At 39.7% G+C, this 23,435-nt stretch overlaps 1 protein-coding gene across 1 annotated transcript in view; it reads left to right on the forward strand.

Annotated features, from left to right (window-relative positions):
• The window catches only part of LOC309585156 (ras GTPase-activating-like protein IQGAP2), a gene marked incomplete at both ends in the record, with an annotated part of 114,906 nt that overhangs the window by 58,372 nt on the left and 33,099 nt on the right, over positions 1-23,435 (forward strand). The window contains 12 exon segments of the mRNA XM_082301688.1: positions 934-959; positions 961-1,008; positions 5,450-5,517; positions 5,879-5,992; positions 10,250-10,428; positions 11,067-11,154; positions 11,705-11,868; positions 12,394-12,481; positions 14,927-15,090; positions 15,632-15,786; positions 18,101-18,225; positions 20,223-20,386. Of these exon segments, the coding sequence (XP_082157814.1) occupies positions 934-959; positions 961-1,008; positions 5,450-5,517; positions 5,879-5,992; positions 10,250-10,428; positions 11,067-11,154; positions 11,705-11,868; positions 12,394-12,481; positions 14,927-15,090; positions 15,632-15,786; positions 18,101-18,225; positions 20,223-20,386 (1,383 nt within the window).

Raw genomic sequence — 23,435 nt, forward strand, 5'->3', positions numbered from 1 at the left:
TGCAGGTGCCCATAACTGGGAAAGGGCACTCACGGCTGCCATCAGAAATGCCAGAGAGATGGGAAGGCCTCCTGCCTTTTCCAGATCAGGTTTTTTTTTCCAGTTGAGACCTTGAGCCTTCTGTTCAGCTGGCTGATTTCCACCCTGCCATCCCTCCTCTGAAAGATTATGTTTCTGTTGCAGAGGATGGTCATGCCAAAAGCTTTCCCAATTTCCCCTCACAAAGCTGTTTTGAGCAAGTGATAAAGAGGGCACTGTGCTCCTGACTTGCTCAGTCTGGTCCTATTAACCATAGGACAGTGCAGCCCCAAGTGACCAGCCGGGGCTGGAAGCATGCTGCCAACTCTCATGGTTAACTAAGTCTTTTTATTATATTTTTGTGGAGAAACAGTGTTTAGTGACTGGGACCAAGGCCAGGAACAAATTAGTGGTAGAACCAGAACTGGAACTTAGGATGTGACTTCTTGGCTAAATTGCTTAATATTCCTCTCTCTCAATATCTTTCTTTGTAAATGATGTATTCACAAAGTTAGGGGTGCTGGCAATTAAAATTATGCATTTTCAAACCATACTTGATAGGTTTGATTTGTAATGAAGCTTTGCAAATTGTAACTGCATTCCAGGTTTTGGGCGTCTGTAGAGGACAAGCACTACTGCTGAGCTTATGCCAAAGGACATTTTCTAAAAATCTTCTTGAAATGCTGTCTGCTTATCTTCCTGTTTTCCCCTCTTACTAAATAGCTTTTATGTTTTATTAAGCTCCTCTTTATGAAAACTACTGATAAAGTTAAAATAGCATCAGAAGAGACGTGACTCATAGCTGTATAGAAGTACCAGCTGAAATTCTGTAAGTTTAAGGTATGGTTCTGCAGAGTAAATGTTTCTGCTCTGTAATAAGTCTTCTTATTTAACTGTGTGCTCTTTGCTTTTTAGATCTTTTATCCAGAGACTACGGATGTCTGATAGGAAAAACATCCCTCGGATGATATACTGCATTCACGCTCTAAGGTAACTGCTGACAGGAATAAAAGTTATAGTACCTGCCAAAGCTAGGAGTGTAAGTCTTGAAATGGCTTTAGGGCAGCCAGTATATCAAAATCTGTCAGAATTTAGAAGTTCATTAATTTTAAGTTGGAGACAAAAGTTGAACTTTGTCAGGGCATTGGCCTAGTAATTTTCAAAATAGAAACTAAGGGCTACTGAATTCAGCACACACATCCCTCTCTCGATAGTACACCCACTTGCAAAGTGAGCATACAATTTCAAAATGCATACTTCAACAGAAATCAAGCAAATTAACAGAAACTTAGCAAAACATTAGTGCAACCATGGAGCAGCCATGCTGATCAGAGTGAAAATAATGATGAACTGACATATTTCTGTCCCAAAACTGAAGCAATTACTTTATTCTGTGGTAATTTATGTAAAAATGAAACATTTTCAAAGATTTCAAAGTTCTGAGCAACTTGACTTCTAATGTAAAGTAAGAGCGTTTCACTACACCACTGAAAGTAGAGATTAAAATTTTTTCATGTTCTGCCTTAAGGTTTTCTTGATGTTTAGCACAAAAACATCTGCCCTGTGCTGTCCCTGGTGTGAGAGACAGTGGTATTGGCAGACAGCTCCGCTCTCCTGTGGCTCTTCTAGTTCATTTCCTGCACACAGAGACCTTTCCCTTTCAATATTTTTTGGCACTAATCTTTCAGAGAACATAATTAACTTACACCCCAAACTCTCTTCTGTTTTTAATGGTGTTCAAAGGTACATCAGCTGCTCCAGGGCTAACAGACAGAAACTCTTCAATACATGCTTTATTGAAACTTTTTTAGGGCTAATCCTTGAAATTGTGACCACTCTTGCACTCTGGGATGTGCAGTCACTCCCAATAAACAGGACTTAACACTAAAGTTCACTGTATTTGCTTTATATGCCAGGTGTTCAGTTGACAGTTCAGTATATTTTTGCCATCTTTGACGAGAGTTGCCCCTTGAAATTATTATACTTGGTATAATGTTACCTGGGAAGTGGCTCTGGGACTATTTGAGGGTGGCTCTTGCCTGTAAAGAGGATCCATGGGGCTATAACCCTAACCAGGTCAGGCTGACTCAGTGGGCTGTGTGCCCCCCCAGCTGTGTTATGGGCCAGCTCAAATGTTTTGCAGAAGGTGGAAGAACACATTTAATTTTTCTAGTATTTGCCCCTCGTGTACATAGGACATATTAACTGTGGATTTGAATGCTACATAAACAACAATCCCATCAAATGCCTTCATAATATCTGCCTTATGATTGCAATGGCAATAACTCTCATCCTGACCTGAGGTTTACAATGGATTGAGCTATGGTAGAAATTTTCCTTTCTCCATTGACATGCCCCAGGATTTATGCCATTACCAGAATTAGTCTGTGTTGTCTCAGTTTTCATTTCCAAGTTAGTCCTGTTTAAATTACTTTTTCTTGATGCATATCAACACAAAGCTCTAACTCTGTACTTCTGTACTTAGTATGGGGTTTTTTTTAGTTCTATTATTTTAGAAATGAACTTTATATCATACACACTGAAAGGGACTAGGCCTGGAATGCTTTTATTTATGATGCTTTCCCATGAGGTTGTAGGCTCCTGTGCCTGCATCCTGTGCAGGATGTAAGAATAGAAGAAACAATGACTGAACTTTATTTACTTCTATACCTTCTCCTAAAATGCTTGCCATAAGTCCTTCACTGGAGTTTTTCAAATCAAACTCCAATCTCAGTACTGAATGGCACTCAGGCTACATTGAAAACTGTCTGGCAAAGAATAGAATTAAGGACAGGTCACTTTGCTTGGCCAGCCGTGTTCCCAGGTGGGTTGGCACCAGAGGAATGCTGAGCTGTATCTGAAACATATATTTGACATCTGAAAATAGTAACATTTTGCAGGGAAAGTCATTGGCTGTTTATTATTTTGCTGATCTTTTGCTGCTAGGAGGCCTGAGGATAGATGGTTACTCTAAGCATGATTGTTTAAATATAGTTTTAGGATATGTCCTGATTCAAGTCTGAGGTTAAGACCATTGCACTTAAGTAATTTGGAATGACTTGTGCTGTCAAATACAACACAGCTCTGGCCAGGAAGGAGTGACTTAGCTAACTATTTCTTATTATATTCCTGTTGAATGTAATTACCTCTTGCTTTTCTCTTACTGAAACATCAAAAAGTATTGACTGGGACCAAGGCCAGGAACAAATTAGTGGTAGAACCAGAATTGGAGCTTCTGGTTCCAACTTAAAAAATACAAAGGCATAGGTTTCATTTCTTTCACCATTTTTCTTGTGAAACCAGACTTGGATTTGTTCCTGCACTAAGTGAGGTTAAAACCAGCTTCATTTAAATTAAGGTGTTAACAGTGATTCTTCTTCATAAATAGCAGTGCTTGGAGATATTTTTTCCCTGAAGAATTTAGTTTTGAAATTTTGATCAGTGATCTTGCAAGAAGATCACTGCTACATTCTAGAAAACTATCCCTCTAGAAGCTGGACAGCTTCAAAACATTGTTTTCCTAGGAAGCAGCAGAATAACAAGCATGCCTTAAAAGAAAAAACATGCTATTTTCAGATCTGTTTTTCACAGCATGTTATACATGAGCTAAGCATAAAAGAAGTCGTGGGAACATCTGCCTGATATGAAATGCAGTTCTGTATGGGTGATGCTTTGTATTGAAAGGAGTTTCACCTAGGAACTGCTCTTTCTCCTTTGTTTTTCCTTTGCTCCTGATGCCTCCATATTCAGTTTTCTTAACCATGAGGCCCCTGCTTTTGACTTCGTGTGTTTTCTGAGGTTCAAGTTACACAATAAAAGCATTAAGCAAGCTGTTTCAAGTGAAATTATATGTTAACTCAGAGTAGAAGTATCTTTGTGTTCCCTGCAAGACTAGAAGAACATTTTCAGCACCATCTGGTGGTTAATAAGTTTATCCAAACAAAGGAGCATAGGAAATATCACACATGGTTCAACATCCTTCTGGAAGTGCTGAACAGCAAAAAAAAATACTATTTAATGTTCATAGCACTCTTTCTTCTTGTATCTTTTTATTGTGATGACCCAAAAAAGAGTCAGCATAGTGATGCTGCTGATTTCCATAGCTGTTTGTATGACACCCAGCATTTCAGACAGGATTGTGTCCCTGTCTCAAACTTGGAGCAAAATCTCTTTCTGCCCAGAAAAGGCTGGAAGGCAGACCAGGGTAACAGAGGAACCTGGTTCATTACTATAGTCTTGTAAAGTCTATGTGCTATTTTTCCCCTGAAGTAGCTAATTTGCATTTTGGACAGATTTGAAAGGTAAGAATGGCATCAGCAATGATTTTGAGAGGCTGCAGAGGAGTGTTGGTCTACCTGATATCCTTTGTTGTGTTCATCCAGATGGGGACAGGACAGAGGAGTAGCTGTGGCAGCGTGGAAGATAAATGCTGATTCCACATGCTCCTAAATGAATACAACAGCTACAAATATGTGCTTTGAAATCTCATCCTATTATTTGCTATTAGCAAAAAACCTCTCTACAACAAAACACAAAAGGGAAATATGCCTCTCTGGAAACAAAAACCCTAAACCCCAAAGCACAATTGCAATGAATGATGTTGGGGTGAAGTAAGTTTGAAAAGAGGTGGAAACAATCCTTTTGGAGGAATGTGTTGTTTAAGTATTGATTTTAAAATCTATCTTTTTTGATTCTTTCTTGCTTAACTTGTTTATTGAATTTCACTGCTAAATTATAGAAACATCAGTCTTTTGTAGATAAACACATGCCTTGTGTTTGGAAGCTACTGAGAAAATATATATGTATTCAGCTGTTTTCTTTCAGATAGCACCCCAGAGCTCTAGGAATGGGTGAAGATATTTTTCATGCTGTATTGAAATAAAAATATTAGCTCTTGGAGAGTACATTGAATCAACTTTCTTTGTTTTCCAATAACAAAATAGCTAATGACACAAATAATTTTGAGATGGTATTGGATGGACTTACGGGGTCTTGTTCCTCTACATGTAGTAAGAAGGGTGTCAGTGATTTATGTGTCTTCAGCTAGTAATTACAGGGATGTAATTAATGCAAGTCAAAACAGAACATAGATCCAAAGATACAAGCTGTGCTAAAATGTTTTCAGATCTCAATTTTCCCCCAATACTAGCTTTTGCATTTCTTTACCTATCTTTCACTAAAGTTTTCTACTTGTTTATAAATCCCCTGTGACCTGAGATACACTGACAGTGACTCTCTCTTAGAGATGCTTCTTTTTCTGTAAGACTTAAAAGTACAGAACAAAGAAAATTTTAGTGTCAATTTATTCTGTACTGGCTCATGTAAGTCAAGGGTTAAAGGACAAAGCTTCATAAAAGTGCTTTTCTCTTGTACAGAAAGCAAACCACTGAATCACATACGGAACTTTAAAGTCTAATTTTCTCCTTTGCAGTTTATATCTCTTCAAACTAGGATTAGCTCCACAGATCCAGGACCTCCTGGGAAAAGTAGACTTCACAGGTAAAAAAATGCTCATATAATCATATGTTAGATGGTTTTTTTACCCTGTAAATCTGCTAACATTGTGCATATATTCTATTATGGGCTCTCTCCTCTGAAAACATTGTTACAAACACTGTTACAAATTAAACGGGTGGGAGGCTGCTATTTTTAATGATTGTCAGTCTCCAAGGGACAGGAGGGAGCGAGTTTGCATGGAATACTTGTCATATCTTAGAGTCTTTCAAAATGGGGAGGAAAACTGCTCAGAAGCCCTGGCCACAAGCACTTTCAGAAACGTTTTTGTAGGTCTGGTTGTTCGTAGTGAAATTGTCATGCTTTTGTTCTGATAATGTTTCCTTTTATTTTTTTGTCTGAACAGAGGAAGAAATCAGCAACATGCGAAAGGAGCTAGAGAAATATGGTATACAGATGCCATCTTTTAGAAAAATCGGTGGCATTCTGGCCAGTGAATTATCAGTGGATGAAGCTGCTTGTAAGTGTGACTCTTGTTGTGTTCTCTACCAAGTGCTTTGACCGGATGCTAACAAAATATTTTCTGTGTTCTAATTCACTTCGTTTGCCACCTCCTAATAACTAGAAAGAAAAGCAAGCAAGTTTTCACTATCACATTGCTTCATTGTTACAAGGCCTCTTCAAAATTTGCAGTCTGAGTTTTTTAGTATCCCCATTGAACCATAGGAAGTGCTGCCAGAAGCAAAGATTACTTACAATATTTTGAATGGGTTTAATGTTTTGGTAGCTAGTGCTCCTCTAGAATAATGAATTGGGCTCTGTGCATGCACCATGTGGTTACAGTGTAGATGGCCATGGGAACATGGATGTGTATTTTCTGTGTCTCCTCTTTTTATTTTTTGCCTTTTGCAGTTTTCCTAAAACACCCAAACAGGTTGATGTGAGGACAAGCCATTGTTCCAGACAGACAACTCTCTCACATATGGTGTTGTATATGTGGAACTTGCCTCCATGGGTAGCTTTCAATCTGTCTGACCACTGGCATGTGACCCACAGCATGGTAGAACCCTGCTGGGGGGTAGGTCCTCCTGGACAGTTATGGTTCTTTTGAGCCTGTCTTGAACAGCTTCCATTCAAAAACAGAATTAAATGCTTTTTCTGCTGCCCATGCCTATTCATCTGTAAGTCTGGGAGTTTTTCTCTATATCACTATTTTTTTTTTAAGAAATGAAGTGATATATTACAAAAAAATTGCTTGCATTTAAATGATGTGAAATCAAGTGTGCCCACTTAAATCAACACTTGAGCTCCAGTAATTTTGTTCAAGATCCCATTCTTTTCAGCAGGGTAAACTGAAGAACAGAAGGGCTGGCTTTAGAATGTTCCATTGCTGCTTCATTCAATCTTGCAAAGTGGCAAGCTGATTCATTATGGTATTTAGTGTGCTGAAAGTTTCAGGGCCCACAACACACTGATGTTGATTCACATTATCTGTGTTGTATGTTTTGAAGCCTGCTTAATATGTGCATGCTTCACCAAAGCTAGCTCTTAAAATGCTGCCTTTTGAAGTGGCAGGAGTTTTTTAGCAGATTTTTAGATATTTAGTGACTACGAAGCATTTTTTCAGGGAGCTTCCTCTGCCGAAGATGAAAGGGCTGAAACATCCTTCACTGAAAGCCTTATTATAGTGTGTAGGGCTTCCTTTAACTCCTGAAGTGTTTTCAGTCTTAGAAAAGCAGGGCTTCCTGATGCTGGTTCTGTCCCTTGCTCTGCCCCACAACAGGAAACATCTGCTATAGGAACCCTCACACACTAGGGAGGTTGGATAATGGAGATCCTACCAGAGGAAGGGGTCTACCATCCTTCCTAAGTGGAGTATGCAAAAGGAGATATGAAAGTGAAACAACTGCTGATGACTGCTACTCAGCTCCAGCAATTGTATAAATCAGCATGGAAAGAATAAGCTTAAGTGCTTTCACAGAGAGCTCATTCTTCAAGGAAACCTCTCTCTTATTCTGTGCCTCCAGCCTGCTCTTCAAGTCCAATCAGGCTGTTTCTCTTGGTGGGTTCACATCTACCAATATCCTTTCGATTCTCTCCTATCTTGAACCTATCTTTTGTCTGCTTTTTGCTAGCTTCACTTAGGTTAGTGAAGCTTCTTACACAGCTGTGGAAGAGATAATATCCTTCCGGTGTGTTCTGTGAGGATGTTTGGATCATGTATGTGCCTAAGGACAGTTTTCTTAGTCCCTTGGAGTGGATATGGATGTACACAGAACCACAGAATGTCTCAAGCTGGAAGGGACCCATATGGACAGTTGAGTCCAAGTTCCTAATCCTCACAGGATTACCCAAATCTAAACCATAGAGCTAGGAGCATTGTCCAGATGCTCCTTAAACTCTCTCAGGTTTGATGCGGTGACCATTTTCATGGGAAGCCTGTTCCATTGACTTACCACCCTCTCAATGAAAAACCTTTTCCTAATGTTCAATGTGAACTTTGTCTTTTCACAAAGTTTAGTGACAAACAAACCCGTGAAAATCCTCCACCATGCTAGCTGTTTGTACTACCCAGCTGATACTGTGCTGAACTGAGCTAGAGTGAAACAATTTTAGAACAACTTGCTGGCATGAACTTAGTGCTAAGCAATGGATTATCCACCAACAGCTATGCAAGTCCCAGTAGCTGCCATCTCTGAGGAAGTATAGCTTCACTTCATCCTTCATTTGCCCCATTGAGTTTTCAGTCATATGTTCTTTTGTCTGACTTCCCTAAATTTGTACACTCCTTTGTTTTTCTAAAACCACAAATCCGAAGCATCTTTGCTTTCTTTCATAAACTTGAGTGAAACTGAAGTCTTTCAGACTCTGGTATTCAGACCTTCATTTAAACTTAACCTAAATAACAGCTTTCTAGTGCATGCTTTTCTCCACTTTGTCAGAACCATGCATGGCCATGTAGAGAGAGGGTATTGATAGACTAAGGAAAGATGGTGATTGTGTTTTGCCTTCACACATCTCCTTGGTGGCATGAAAGTAAATCCTAGGCAAGCTGCTGTGATGATAAATGGGGAGCTGCAATGTTCCTCCTTTGGGATATGATCTAGATACATATTTATCAGGAATTGCATTTTATATAGTAAAGCCTGTAAAATATTTGAGATTAATGTGCCACCAGACAGCCATTGGGGTCTCTTTGTGGCATGAAGGTACAGATAAAGTGCAGCTCTAGTTAAGTTCTTCACTTGCACTAGAGTGATCTTAGGACCAAATGTGTGTGGGGAGTAACTGGGAGGTGTGTGTGAGCCACTACTCTAAACTTAATTCAGCTGTAATTGGTTTTGAATTTGTACACTAATGAAAATTTACTGTGTGAAAAAACACGAGCTTTTCTGACTCTTAAGTTCTTGGAGTCAAGCATTTGTTTAGTAGCTGAAGTTTTCTTGTTTTCTCAAAGGAAGGGCTTAACATTTAAGCTGATCAATGGCTGTAGTGAGTCCTATGACACTTTTTTCCCTTTTTCCTGTGTAGTAATATTTTGAGAACCCTCAAAAGCCTACTGGGTGTTTTTTGCCTCCATTTGAAGTCTGCTGTTTTGCTGTCTCATGGCAGGTGACAGGAGGAGGGACCATTACATCAGTGTCTCTCATGTGCCTGGTGGTTCATGGAGATTTTGATGTGCAAAGAACCATCTCAGAGAGGCTTAAATGTGATGTGCAGGGCTGCATCCTGCCTAGGGGGGGCGGGTCTTAAATGTGTTTTTCCAGAGGACAAGTTTATTGGATCTTCAATTTCCTTATTCTTGTGTAGCATTTCTCAGGTATACTCCATTTAGACAGTACTTTTATATGGACGCAAACACACAGCTTGAAGGTAAAAAAATACTTTCAATTCCTCCATGTAATTAGCTTCTAAATAAAATAGGACTTGAGTGATAAAATGTAACCCATATTTTATTGTCTGTCAGTAGAGTATTAACCATGTTACAGTTTAGCCCCAGCCAGCAGCCAAACCCCATACAGCTTCTCACTCACTTTCTCAGGTCTTGCTGGTGGGGGAATATCAGAAGAGTAAAAGCTGGAGAACTCAAGGGTTGAGAAGAAGACAGTTTAATAGGGAAAGCAAAGGCTGTGCACACAAACAAAGCAAAATAAGGAATTCATTCACTGCTTCCCATGGGCAGGCAGGTGTACAGCCATTCCAGGAGATCACACATGATGGTGACTTGGGAAGACAAAACTCCATCACTCCAAATGTTCCCCCCTTCCTCCTTCATCCCCCCCTTTATACGCTGAGCATGGTGCCACAGGGTCTGGAATATCCCTTTGGCCAGTTGGAGTCACCTGTCCTGGCTGTGTCTCCTCCCAGTCTCCTAAGCACCCCCAGTCCCCTCCCCAGTGTGGCAGTACCAAAAGCAGAAACAGCCTCGGCTCTGTGCAAGCCCTGCTCAGCAACAGCAAAAACATCTCTGTATTATCAGCCCTGAGTTCAGCACAAATCCAAAACACACCCCCATACCAGCCACTGAGATGAAAATGAACTCTACCCCAGCTGAAACCAGCACACCCCAGTTTGGGTGAAGGGTGAACATGGAGCAGACAGTGATTTGCCACCTTTAAGTAAACACGAAGTTCTACAGTCTAGAGAAAACATGGAGTGGAATGTTCGAATCTGTAAATTGTTGAACACAAACACACCTTTCAAATAAATCAGAAGAAACAGTGACAGCTTTGACTTTTTTGCTTCCTGATATTTAGGACTATGCTTTCAATTTTAGTGCATGCAGCTGTAATAGCAATCAACGAAGCTGTTGAGAAGGGAATAGCTGAGCAAACCGTTGCGACTCTGAGGAACCCAAATGCAATGTTGCTCAACGTGGATGAGGAACTGGCACAGGACTATCAGAATGAACTCTTTGACGCTAAAAGGAAGAAAGAATCAAATGCAAGACTCAAGGCAGTGGTGTTTTATTTGTACTCCTAGTACATGTGTTCTTTCATGTTTCTTCTTATGCTGTAGTATTATTGTTTCAAAAATTAACCTAATTTTTAAAATTAGTACAATTAGGAAGAAACTCTCACTTTTAAGATAACGAAGAGAAATAATGGTAATGCAATGAGCTAAAAGCCAATTTTATAAGAATATGATTACTATGAGTATGATGCAGCTTAACTTTGCCCAAAGGCTAAAAATACCAGAAGACTAAATACTAAAGAAGACTAGTTTTCCTCCATTAATTGCTTTAGAAAAAACAAATTTACTGCTTAAAAAGTTGTAAACAGAATAATACCCTTTTTTGAGTATAAAGTATAACCTCTGCCACAGATATTTAATATGAAATTATTTACATGAGAGCTAATGGTCTCCATAGTTAAAAATGCTATACTATATTTACATTAGTATTTTACAGGAAGCAGTAAACTGCTCAACCAGTTATGACAAAGTGCTAATTTCTTCAGTTCACTTAAGTCAACAAATTGCTTTACAAATACATTCAGTAAATGCTTCAGCTGATGCACTTTAATGACTTCGGCTAATAGCTTTTCTCTCTGCAAACTGTTATGTGTGAACTAGCAACAATTTTGTTTTCTTAGAATGGCACAATTTCTGATGAAGAGAGAGATGTCTACGAGGAGTTGCTGACAGAAGCTGAGATTCAAGGCAATATCAATAAAATAAACAGTAAGCTATTCTGGATCCTTGTGGAAATATGCACACAACACGTGATCTTCCAGATTCCATCTGAACACAACTTGAGTCCACCTGAACAAACAAAATATTTCTATGGAAACTTGTAAAATATGCACAAGTTGCTAATACCTGCCTACAATTGTTTTTTTCATGCTATTCCTTCTCTACTAATCTTTGGCAGGGGGAGCTAATGTCTGTTTGTGGTTTTTGCTGTAAGGTTCAGAATGAAATCATTTATTGCCTGCTCTGTTTCCTTACGTTCTTTTTGTGGGCAGAATACTGTAAATTTTGACCCCATCTTCTGTATAGGCCCAAAATTCATTCATAAGCTTCCACTTAGCTGTGGTTGAACTGCTTCCACACAGGCTCACACAGAGCCAGAGACTCCCTTTGTAGGACTGGACATGAAAGAGGTAATTCTCCGCTAAGTAAAGATTGCCACCCTAGCTGGCTTTTACAGAAAGTGAGATGCTGACAGCAATGGACTTTTTTTCCCCATGAAAGCCTTATTTGCTGTTTATAGGCATTGTTTTCATTTCAGTTCACATAGCTTTAGTCCAAGTGAATGAGGCTATTGACCGGCAAGATGAAGGGGCACTGATGGCAGGTTTGAACCATCCTGCTCTGAGCCTACTTGAAGTTCTGCCACAAAATTCCTCATGGTACCTATTGCAATTGTGTGATTCTAAAGAACAGAAAATGCAGGTAATTGAATGGAACAGGTACTACGTGTCAGTTTGCACATTTTTAGCTGGTTTTAATCCAGAGATAAATTATCTTTACTCTGCCTTTCAGCATCATTTATGAAAAGTTTTATAAAGATTTGAGAATAATTGATGAACTAATCAACACCAAAGAGCTGCATTTGCTCTAAAGAGCATGATATCCTTGCGAGTATTTACTAAGACATAAGAAGAAAATTAAAGGTATAACATGCAGCCCCTAATACTTTGTTTCCAAAATTATTTATAACTTGAGTACTAATAAAGGTAATATTGAACATTAACATCATTAACATCAAGTTAAAATGCCAATTGGGTTTTAAGGAGAAAATCTATTATTTTAACTAAGATGAAAATCACAGGAAAAGATTAATGCTGTGTTTACTGAGCCTTGTATTTGATGCACAGGTGATAGTACAATCAAATCCCAGTGTACCATCACCGGACTTTATCTCTTATCTCCCATCAAACAAAAACATAATTAAATTTTGTTTTTCTGATCTGTTAGATAGCAGGCATTCCAAATATGCTCAACAAAAGTGAAATACAGAAAGAAGTTAGTGTTGCCAATGCAGAAGCTGAGGCTCACAAGCTTAGTGAGTAACTCTTTTAATACTCTTTACCATCACCATTTAGTTTTGTTAAGCAAATTGAGTCCACCATTTCTTGCACATAAACAAGGTTTCTCAAAATGAAACCATATGTATTGCATTTTATTCTCATAATCTTTCTTCTCAGTGTCACAATTGCCAAGTCACCAATCTGTGCTGCATTGGATGTACTCCTATTTGAGATAACTCATTTGAGCCACTGGCAAACACAGTGGCTAAAACTGAAAACAATGCATGGCTTGATGGCTTGAACAAATATTTATCAGTGCAGTATTAATACTCACTCGGGAGCAATGGCCATACTTGTAGAATTAAAATGGGAGAATATTTTGCAATCATATTGCAGAAAGAATTATTCACACTTTTAGACACATATATCTAAATCTAACCTATTCTTAGTCTGTTAAGAATGCCACACGACACAAGTTATAGTTTGTAAAAAAAATATAGTGAAAGGGGGATCTAAATTTGCAGTGCATGTGTTGCTGCTTTTGACTGGAAACTTCTTTGCTAGGAAGTTAACCTTTGGCTAATCTGCTGTCATTTCATGCTGTATCTGGGCATGGCTGTTTTGTCTCTGGTGCTATTTCCAGTGCTTTGAAATCCAGGCTGATTGCTTTTGTAATGTGCCTTAAAGGCTGTGTTGTGAGGTCAGCTTAACTCAGAAGATAAATTTTACTTCATACCTTAAATTTTAGCCTGTTTCAGATTGGTTATAGTGAGGAGTACTTTCTCTGAAAGAGTTATCTCTTGGTAAAGGAAAGGAAGAAGAAAATGTGATGCGTGAAAAGCATTAACAGCAATCTGGAGAGTAACAGCTCTTATGTTTGGCTTGAGAAGGAAAAAATAGTGGCTTTTGTTATAGGACTGTGAGCAATGTAAAGTATGTTTTGCAATTTGCATGCTGGGTTTCGAAACTAGAAGTCAGTACCTTGGTTATTGGCTGCAGAAGTAGTCTAGTCCATTTGTGGACCTTGACTCTTTTCCTCTTTGCTCTTTTCTTTAAAAAAAGCATGCATGCTGTAGCTGTGAGAGCCTTTCCTGGTTTCTAACTTTATGAAAAGCCAATAGAGTGAGTCTTCAGGAAAAATGTGGCCTGGTATGACCATGTTTCAGAGAAAATTAATTGAGAGGCAAGGGGGTTTTTTTTAGCTGGGCATGGCTAAAAGGTTTTCCAAGCCTTTGTGTTGTATGATAAGCTCTGAATGTTGCTGTATACATGAACTGTGGATGGTGTCATCTGTGCAAGTAGTCTTGTCTCAGATTTGGGCAGTCAGTGGTGAGTAAAAATGTTCCCTGGGTAACAGTACGCAGAAAAGCCATATGATAAGGCAGAGGAGTAGGACTTATTGATGAAAAGAGGCATTTGCATAATTGCTATTCTTCATTTGGCCACGTGTGCTCTAATCTTCAAGGTTGCTTCCCTTTTCTGCAGGATCAGAGTGGTGCCTTGTACACTGTGTTCCTGGGTGTGTCCTGGCCTGGGTTTCTTCAGAGGTGACTCCTCCAGGTGTGCAATTACGGTGGCAATGACTAAGCTGAGGGATGTTGTAATGCTTGTGCAGCTGCCCAAGTGGGAAGTGTTTTTCAGCATTTTTCTGCTGGGCTTCAAACCTCTGACAAAGTCAGTTCTGCAAAAAGCAGAGCAGGCAAGTTGTTCAGGTGCTGAAAAGGGGTTACACTCATACCCTCATATCTCTCTATTGTGGTCTGTTTAAATTAAAATTTGAGCTGTAGCAAAGGAATTCATTTCTAGATGGCAGTGCCTGTAATGACTGATCTTCCACATTGGCAGACAAACAAACAGGTGCTGGCATGCAGAGGAAGTTCTAGAAACCATAGCATGTGGATTTCCATCAGTTCAGCTACTGATTTTCTGGCAGAAAATCCCACCCCTCCAACATATTTGGCTGATTTCTACCAGGCCTCCTGAAATAGACACTAATAATGTTGTTGGTACTTCAGGTACTAGCCTGTTTTAGCTAACTCAATTAGATCCTGCTAAAGGAGGAGGTGAGAGAGGAAACGTGGTGCAGAAGGAAGGGAGCATTTGGGGTGAATCAAGACTGAGGTGCTGGAGCTGACATCCACAGCAGTACCTGCTGCAAGCACATCCGGGAGGAGTTAGATCTTTCTCTTTGCTAGGGTGGGGTCAGCTACTTGTTTTGTGTCAAAGGTAAAACAAGCAGTCTCTCATTTCTAAAAGCCCAGAAATTTTAAACTCCTCCAGTCAATTATTTGCTGCATACGTTTGAATAGACACTCTTTTTGCAACATTCAGCAGTCATGTCTTGAAAAATTTCACAAAAATGTTTTTTTCTCTTATGACAGCAAATTATACTCTTTGTAATAACCTAGTTGTCATCTACATGGCATGAAGAGCAAACAGCATATTAAAATTAATAAGCTTTTTTCCCTGCTGTTCTTTAGAACTTATAGCGGTTGACAATATCAATACAGCAATTCGTAACTGTGATCCTAGTAAAACACTGGTTGCACTGATGAAACCCAAGGCACAGCTGCCTGTTGTTCACTCATTTGCTGCTGCTGTCTTTCAGACTGAGCTGTTCCACCTCCAACAACAGAATGCTGTGGTAAGAGTGAAAAGCTTACAACCTGCTCGTTGATGTTGTGTAGTCAGACCATGAAAGAGCACAAACATAGCATATAGTTGTGTAAAATCAGACATAATTCTCTTGCCATGGTGTTAGGGTTTGCATGAATCGTTTTGGTTGAAAAGGCAATATTGAATTGCAGAATTTGTTTCTTGCCACACTTCAGTCTGGCTGAGCTCTTGTGTTGCAACAAATCAACTGACTTTTTTTAATTGTTGCATGCTCTGAATGAGGACTAACTCTGGTTTATATATTGTGTAGAAAAGTAATCCCCTGTTATGAGTAAGACCAGAAGAGATGGGATTGTGGGGCAAAAGAAGGAAAGGCAGAGACTGGATGGGATGTAGAAACCCAGTGAGCTTCACCACCACTGTTGTGTCAGTCTTGCATGCCTGTGACTAGGAAACTTTCCAGGCTTCTTACATAAAGTCCATCTCCTCAATGGTATCTAGAGTGTGTAAATCAAATTTGTTACACTACTTATTTAGCTCCCTGACTGCAGTACATTATTGTCCCACAGAACTACCTGGCACATGATGAACTGTCTATTGCAGTAGAAATGTTGTCAGCAGTTGTGTTGCTAAACCAGACCTTGGAAAATAAGGACATCCTAATGATAAAGAATCATCTCAGAGACCCATGCATTGGCTTCAATAATCTGGAAAACTTGCAACGGTAAAGGTTCATTTTTGTCTTGTCTGGATGAGACTTGGCAACTTCTGAAAAAAATACGCAGGCATTTTACTGGGTGGGCTGTCCTGTGTTGTGGCTGTGAAGTTGAAAGAGCTGCAAGATAAACATGCCTGTTTTAAATTAATAAGGGATCATGTGACAATTGCTGAACTAGTTGTATCTAAATATAAGCAGTAACACAGCCTTGAAGGCTGTAGATGTGTGAGGTGCAGGGAAAATATCCTCAGAAAGCAAACATGAAGATCTGACAAGAACTTTTGCAGACACTAAAACATGAAACAATTGTAGCTGGAAACTGTTAATCACTAACCACTTTGCAATTCTAAAAGATGGTCTTTGGAACGAGATAGTGTTTACTGCCTCAGGGTCCAGAAAATCCCTTAAGCCCTGGCCAAGCCCTTTTTTGCTTGCTAGAAAGGTGAATACAATGCTGTGGCATACACGTGCGTTCAGCATTACATTATAGCCTTCATTTGGCTGCCAGCTGCTCGCCTTGTCACCTGCCTGACTTATCACAGACATGTGCTGCTACTGCAGTTGCTCTCTTGTCTATCAATAAAAAATCAGGCAACACGACCATTTGTGAGAGACCTGCGCCCCCAGTGTGTAAGGGAGAGCATGGGTATGTGGACCAGTTCCTGTATTGGCACAGGCAGTGGAAGTCTCCACATGATTCTGGAAGACATTAGTAGGCAAAAGAGACCACAGTAGCTGAAGGTCTTCACTAGGTTGCCTGGGGATATGAATCTGAGAGTGGCCTTTGCTGGGTGTCTTAAAGCTGGAAGGAAGGCAGTCAGATTAGGAATAAGAGGCCAGTGTTTTGGTTAGAGAGAGAGAAGAATGACATAAGATGGTGCAAAACTAATCTGCTACTTTGCCGCTGCTTGTGGTGCTTGTGAGCAAGAGAAGCAACATTATAAACACACAGAAATGGCCCCAAAGTGTCCCAAGTGCTGCATTTCTTGTAATGTTACTGACCCAATCTTTAGATTAAGCTGCCAGTCAATACAGATGAAACAGTAGGAATTAATTGGACTCAACAACTAAATAAAATTTTATTATGCCATTACGTTAACCTGTGCTGCCAACCATACGTAGAATATCACAGGAAGCTTTGATTTTCACAAAACAGGAAGAAATAGAGCTAGAAAAACTTCATTGAGGGAGATGCTGTTCAATGGCTTTCTATCAGAAGAGATGAACTTGTTGGGAATGTGTTTTCTGGAAGAGAGAATTTAGGGGAAATATGTCATAGGTCTCCAAAACTGTGCATGTTGTGGAGAAGGTTAATAGAATCAGTTACCAGCTTCTAATAACTCTAGTTGTTTAGGGATTCTTGAGAATTTAATAAAGAAAAGATTGGACCCTATCAAATACAAAGTTTAATTTTTTTAAAAAAGCTGTCATCTTGCAAAACATGTACTGCGGCTCATTCCTCAATAATACATAAGATTTTAAATTAGAGTAGGTAAATTAACAGAGTGTAGCCTTGTTTGCAACTATTAAAGTGATACACAGTCTCCAGCTTCGGAAGCCCTTAAATGCAGGCTACTAAATGCTGGAAAGACAAATTAGATTGGGAAATGATGAATCTCTTTTTTTTTTTTCTAACAGTCATTCATTCCTCAGGCTTCTGATGGAAATAGAAGACACGTATTTGATCTGACATATTTTGGCAGTTCTGTGCTTGATTCAGGAATATGAAAATTATTTAACTTACGTACACATAAATTTGCGCTACTGCAAAGGTTTCCAGCTCATCTGATCTGTGAACCTTCTAGGAAGAGCAGACACAGGCTACAGAGTCTGTGCTTGGAGGATCTTGAGCTGTGGGAAGATTGGCATAATTTTTTTTTTTCAGTCCCTTGCACATGGCTCATTATCTTCCACACTGAGGTAGCAGGAGGTGCTACTACCTGATACTACTGACTGAAATTCTGGTCTTTGAATTAGTGTCAAGAAGACAACAATCGTTTCCTAAAGCAAGAAGCTGACTGTAATTTTTCCCACATTTATCTGTTGCACCATACAGCAAGTTGTATGTATGTATTGTCATCATGCCATGTAGCCAAGAAAAGTTCTCTGAATTAGTGTACAGGACATTTCTTCAGATCCTGAAGTGCATGTGTAGAACAGGGAGCTTGCATGTCTGCATAATTTCTGGCAAGAGCTGAGTTTTTGAAATTCAGTCATTGGAAAAAATAGTAGCCACTAAGTGATGGATGATACATCTAACTCTTTACGGCATTTTATCTTGTATATGAAATACACTTACGTATTTTATGTCTTCTTATAGTTATGCTGATACACTGTTGTGTATTAAGTCAGAGGCTTCATCTCAAGGCCAAGATTATTTAAGCTGGAATGATATCCAGAACTGCATTGACATGGTTAATATGCAAATTCAAGAAGAAAATGAAAGTAAGTAAATCTTCCTCCACATTGCCCAAAGAGGTCATAGTCGGGTCTTTGGTATGTAAATCTGTGAACTGAGTGGCCTTGTTCAGACACTCTTGAAAAGAGCAGAGCACTTAAAAATGTTGAAAGCCTCATGATCTTTAAATGTCCTTGAAACATTCCTGTTTGTTTCAGATGGCTGAAAGATACCATAGGGTGCCTGCCTTCTGCAGTGTTAAAAATGCCATGGTTCTGCCTGCTTGGCAGTATCTTCCAGCCCTGGGTGGTCTCACTTTGGGGATTTTGCAGTTGTAAGCAAAGACCATATTGGGACATAGGGGAGGAAACTATAGGCAGTGTTCCATGGAAAAGTGTGTTTTATTGTGTAGATTATTCCAAGTGCTTGTTTTCAACAAGGGAGTTAGTAAGAAGTTAGACAATGCAAATATCTGATTTCCTGTAAGTTGATTTCCTGTTCGAGAGTAGCTTCTTATGCCCACATGTTCTCATGCAAATGGATTTAGAGTTTATTTTTGAAGCTGAATGTAACTATATTGCCATAAGAGGGTGGTGTTATATTAAATGTGATAGCTGGTCATTTGGTCTTCAAAAAAGATAAAGCACTGAATTCTTCCACTGCATATAGAAATTTGAGGCTATCGAGTTATGCCAGATTTGCTGGAGCAAGGAAATGAGAGGCAGCTTTCAGACTGCCTGCCATTTCAGAATCTGCCTCAGTGCAGTTTGAGAGCCTTTGTAAGACACGGGCTGCTCATGCCCTTCCTGTGCTGTCATTAGTGTCATGCATGCTGCTGTTTCATACTGATAAGGGAGGTTTTATATTGCAGAATTTCTAAAACTGGCTGGATTATTGCTTCCTAAACCTAGTCCAGTGGTTGCCATGTGCCCTCTGGCAAGGTGGGGTGCTGAACAGTTTATTTGACTGGCAGAGTCACTTTTTTGTCTGAACCTCTGCACTTAGTAGGAGTTGGAAGAGACCTTGCAGTAGCACTGAAAGTCTTCAGGACCAAAATAGCTGCACTTGGTCCCAGTGACACCGACCTCTACCTGGGAATGTTTGGGGAGGGCAGATGGGCAGAGAGAAGAGGAAGAAGGGAGGCCTCTCTTTCCATAAGCAGGTCCCATAACTGCATGGTTCCTCTCTGGGACCACTTTGGAAAAATTGCTCCTTCCCCAAGCCTTATGATGACCTGGATCTGTGACCTCACCAGGTGGGTTGTGGTGGGTCTGGAGACACCACACACCGTTGAGAGACAGTCCATCGGGAGCAGGGATGTCATCCCTCACAGGTGATGGTGAAACCCTTGACTGATGCCTTTCTGGGGTTGCTTTAGGGACCACAAGCAGTGCATTTCAGTACTGTTCAGGGGTAGGAGAAAATTGATTTGACACTTCTTGGCCCAGTCGGAAGAAAATGAGTTAAGGTTTTATTAAATACACTGGGCCTTGTTACTTCCTGACTGAAGTACTGAGTGCCACTGGTCACAATTGTCAGATTGGTTATTAACAGTGACATTACAATGAAGAAGGTTAATTGCTATGTAATGCTATAGCTGGAAGTGCAGTATCTATATATTTGTCCAAATTGGAGTTTCAAGTAATGCGGTCAAAAATCACTTGAGAACAAAATTTTCAGCCCTGTGAGCCAATATGTTAGTCAACATATTTATATGTGATACCCAACTTTTTCTTAAGCTTCATGTAGGTGCTTCTGCCCAGAAAATAGGGAAATCTGTTCTCCTTTTTTTGTCAAGGGTAATTTTGATTTTTAGGAAGAGTTTTATCCAGATATATCAATAACTATGGTATGAAAGAAAGCTGTACAGCATAATAGCTTCAAATGAATATAAGAACAAAAATAATTTAAAATCAGCTGCTGTTGCTGCCTCTGCTTATGTGATTTTTCTGTTCTTCATGTTACTGCTTTGTTTGTACGTGATATCGGAAAAGTTGCAACTTTCTTTGGTAAGTGCCTCTTTAATAACTTTTCTGTTTTATAGGAATCATTGCAATTGGACACATTAATGAAGCAGTTGACCAAGGAAATCCTGACAAAACTCTAGAAGCCCTGCTATTGCCCACAGCCAAGCTGCAAGATGTGAGACCAGTAAATGCAAGGCATTGTCAGGATGTTCTGCACCATGCCAAAGCACAGAAATGCAAGGTTAGAATTTTTACTGTTGTTTTTTGTGAGAAGTGAAATGCCAATTCTTTTCACTTGCTTCTGTGTCCCTGTCCTGCTGCCCCGATGTTTGCATTAGCTTTGCCAGTGCGGTTGTAAATAAGCCAGTGATGACAAACTGGCGCTAAGTAATTTTGCACTACAACATTCTGACTGGCAAAATGGATTAATTCTCAATGTATTAAACTTAAGACTTATTCTGCTTATGTCTTGCTACTGACTTGGTGTAATCTCATTTTAATTCTACTAGGTTGTTGCAGCTATTACAAAATATGGGCAGCAGCAATCCTCACATAGTTATGAATTTGTGTAAGGATACAGTTACAGGACTGTGTCAGGCAGATAGCTACAGTATGGATGGAAATTGAGGTTTTTGCCAGAAAAAAGTCACAATTATGGTATTACTTAACAAATCTCTGGGAAATATTTTGAGGAGTCTCCTTTGCTTAAGTTGATTTATTGCAGTGGTGTTTTGTACGTATTTCTTTTACAGTTTTATCATGCAATAACAAGGTGATGGTCTTCTACGTGCCTTCAGTTTAAACCTATCTCAGCAGGATGTTGCTATCTGCTTCCCCAAAAGCAGTGGCCTCGTTAGCATACAGCATTATGGCTCTGGGAAGCATAAACAAAGATCAGCCTAGCAGCTTGCAGGATGTGACTGAACACAAGATTAGCTAAAGCTACTAGCACAGCAGTTAAAATGTCCAGTGTCTGGAAAACACAAAATTCACACAGTGTCTCTAATGTAACATGGTGAGCTGGGGAAAGTCTGCAAACCCTGGCTTGTAAAGTATCTTCCAGCATTTTTGTCACCTCCTCTGTGGTACCTGCTGTGAAACCATGTGTTTCTGTAATCTGCTGTCAGAACTTTTGAAAGGTCTTTGCACAAGTTTATTTCTCACTAGGGTTCCCAGGTAAGGGCTGGTTTCACTGAGCCCTCAGTGCTGAAAAGCCTTCTTCCTCACCATGTGTGCTGGGGAGGCTTTTGTGCATTCTGACTTCACCTGTCCTGGACAAGCCAGGGCCAGTGTTTGTGCGCAGTGCGGGTGGTGGCTGCACAGTGAGTCAGGATGACCCCAAGGCAGAGACCTATAGCCCACAGGTACCTGCACACAGCAGCTCTACCCTGGCTCACTCCTGCCAGCTGTCCCAGTGCTCCCCAGATGCAAACCTGGTGCCCACTCCTGTCCTGGTGTGAATGTGCTCATAGGAAACAAATGAGTGTTTCCAAATTTTGGAACAAAGTTGTACAATCTCTTTGAAATCTTCTCACTCTGAAATGTTTGATGTTCCTAGAGACTTCTACTGACCTTTCTCTTCTGAGCTATTTTGGTTTTGCAGTCTTTTGACAACTACTTAGTGTTACTCCTGTTTCAGAAGAGGAGAAGACATGGTGCTCCCAAAAGAAATACTCGGATGTGTACTTACTCTTTACGGTGATCAATCAATAGATGTCACCGTTCTTTAGGTAAAGAAGTTATTTTGATTGACATTTCCTTAAAGAAAAAAAATCCAGACACAATTGAAAAGGTAGTGCAATTTTTGACGTCTATTTTCCTCTTTTTCTGATCCCTGTTTATAAAGCAGATCTGTCTTAATTTGTGTTTAGCGTGTTTTAAGAGTGAGCTGTGGTAAAAGGAAGTATTTGATTTACAAGGATCAGATAGGTCTCCCTATAAACTTCCTGCCCCAGCATCTGGAAAAACGTGTGTCAAACCTTCTCACTTACTCTAAATAGCTTGCTGTCACTTCCCCACAGCTCTGGTAATTTGGGGGAGTAGAGTCTGCACCCAAATCTACCAGAACCTGTTATAGGTCCTTATCTCAGATCTGACCTATTTGTTCCTTGCTTGAAACTGAAAACTCAAACCTGGAACTTATTTTGTCCTGTAACTCTTAAATCACAGCTTTTAACAGTTGTGAAGGCCTTTTCAAACCAAATGCATTCAGGTCCTGGCGAAGAGAAACCTTGTGTTAAGGGAGTGTATTGTGGATAACTGAGAAGTTAAACAGATGGACCAAATTGCTACATTTGGTTGTAGGATTTTTTATGTGATAGGTACAGAGGTTTTAGTTAGGTTCACCTTGTTGATATTTTCAATAGTTGTGTCATATTTGAATTATTTTAGAATTATCTTTAAAATTTGTTCTTGTGTATGTTGAAGGAATGGCAGGATTAAAACTATCTTAAATTAAGAGCCAGAAGAAATAGAAGAAAGGGAGCCTCACCAGGCTGCAAATTCCCCTGAGGCATTTTCTAGTGAAGCTTATTTTATTTAAGTCAAGTTTTTTTACAATAGTATTATCAAAACAACATAAAACATTTTTATCATCACTTCCATGCTGCAGTTACAAATTCAAATGACAACCACTGAGCTAATTTTCTAGAAACTTAGTATATATGTAGGTTTTGGGTTTCTGTAAAGGTAAAAGTTGACCCATTGTTTTACTAACAATCAATAATAACTAGTTGCAGGATTTGTAACACTGTAGGTATTTCCTGTGAGGATGTGGAAATAGAGAATACTACAAAATAGCTTCCCGCTTTTGCTTACCAAGCAAGAGTAACACATGCCTGGATTCACACTGATAAGGGTTAGCTCCCAGCAATCCCTGCGGGCTAGGGGAGTGCAGGCGCTGACGAAGTGGAAGAACAAGTCTCCAGTGCAAAGCTGGTTAAGCAGCCTCATAGGAGAGGTAGTCTTGGAAGAGTCAGGTTCTGTGTCCACGGCTGTAGATTTACTGTTCTGTGAACCTATGGGGACTCTATTTCCAACATCCAGGGCAGTGTTTGCTCTTCACTGCTCCAAGGCATGTAGGAAGTGCTTTTACTTGTTCCCATTTTCACTAGGCCAAAAGCTTGGTTTTGTATCACTGTTTCTGCAGTGATCGTTGGCTGAGAGCTAATTTGAAATATTATGAATTGCCCTAAAAGTGCTGTTTGAATGCTGATTCCTCTTCTGGTATTTAGAAGCTGTGGTGACTGATACTCTGGCAGTTTCTCCATGGCCAAAAAGTGATCTCAGAA

This window comes from Coloeus monedula (assembly GCF_965178545.1).
Source record: "Coloeus monedula genome assembly, chromosome: Z".
Taxonomy (NCBI): domain Eukaryota; kingdom Metazoa; phylum Chordata; class Aves; order Passeriformes; family Corvidae; genus Coloeus; species Coloeus monedula.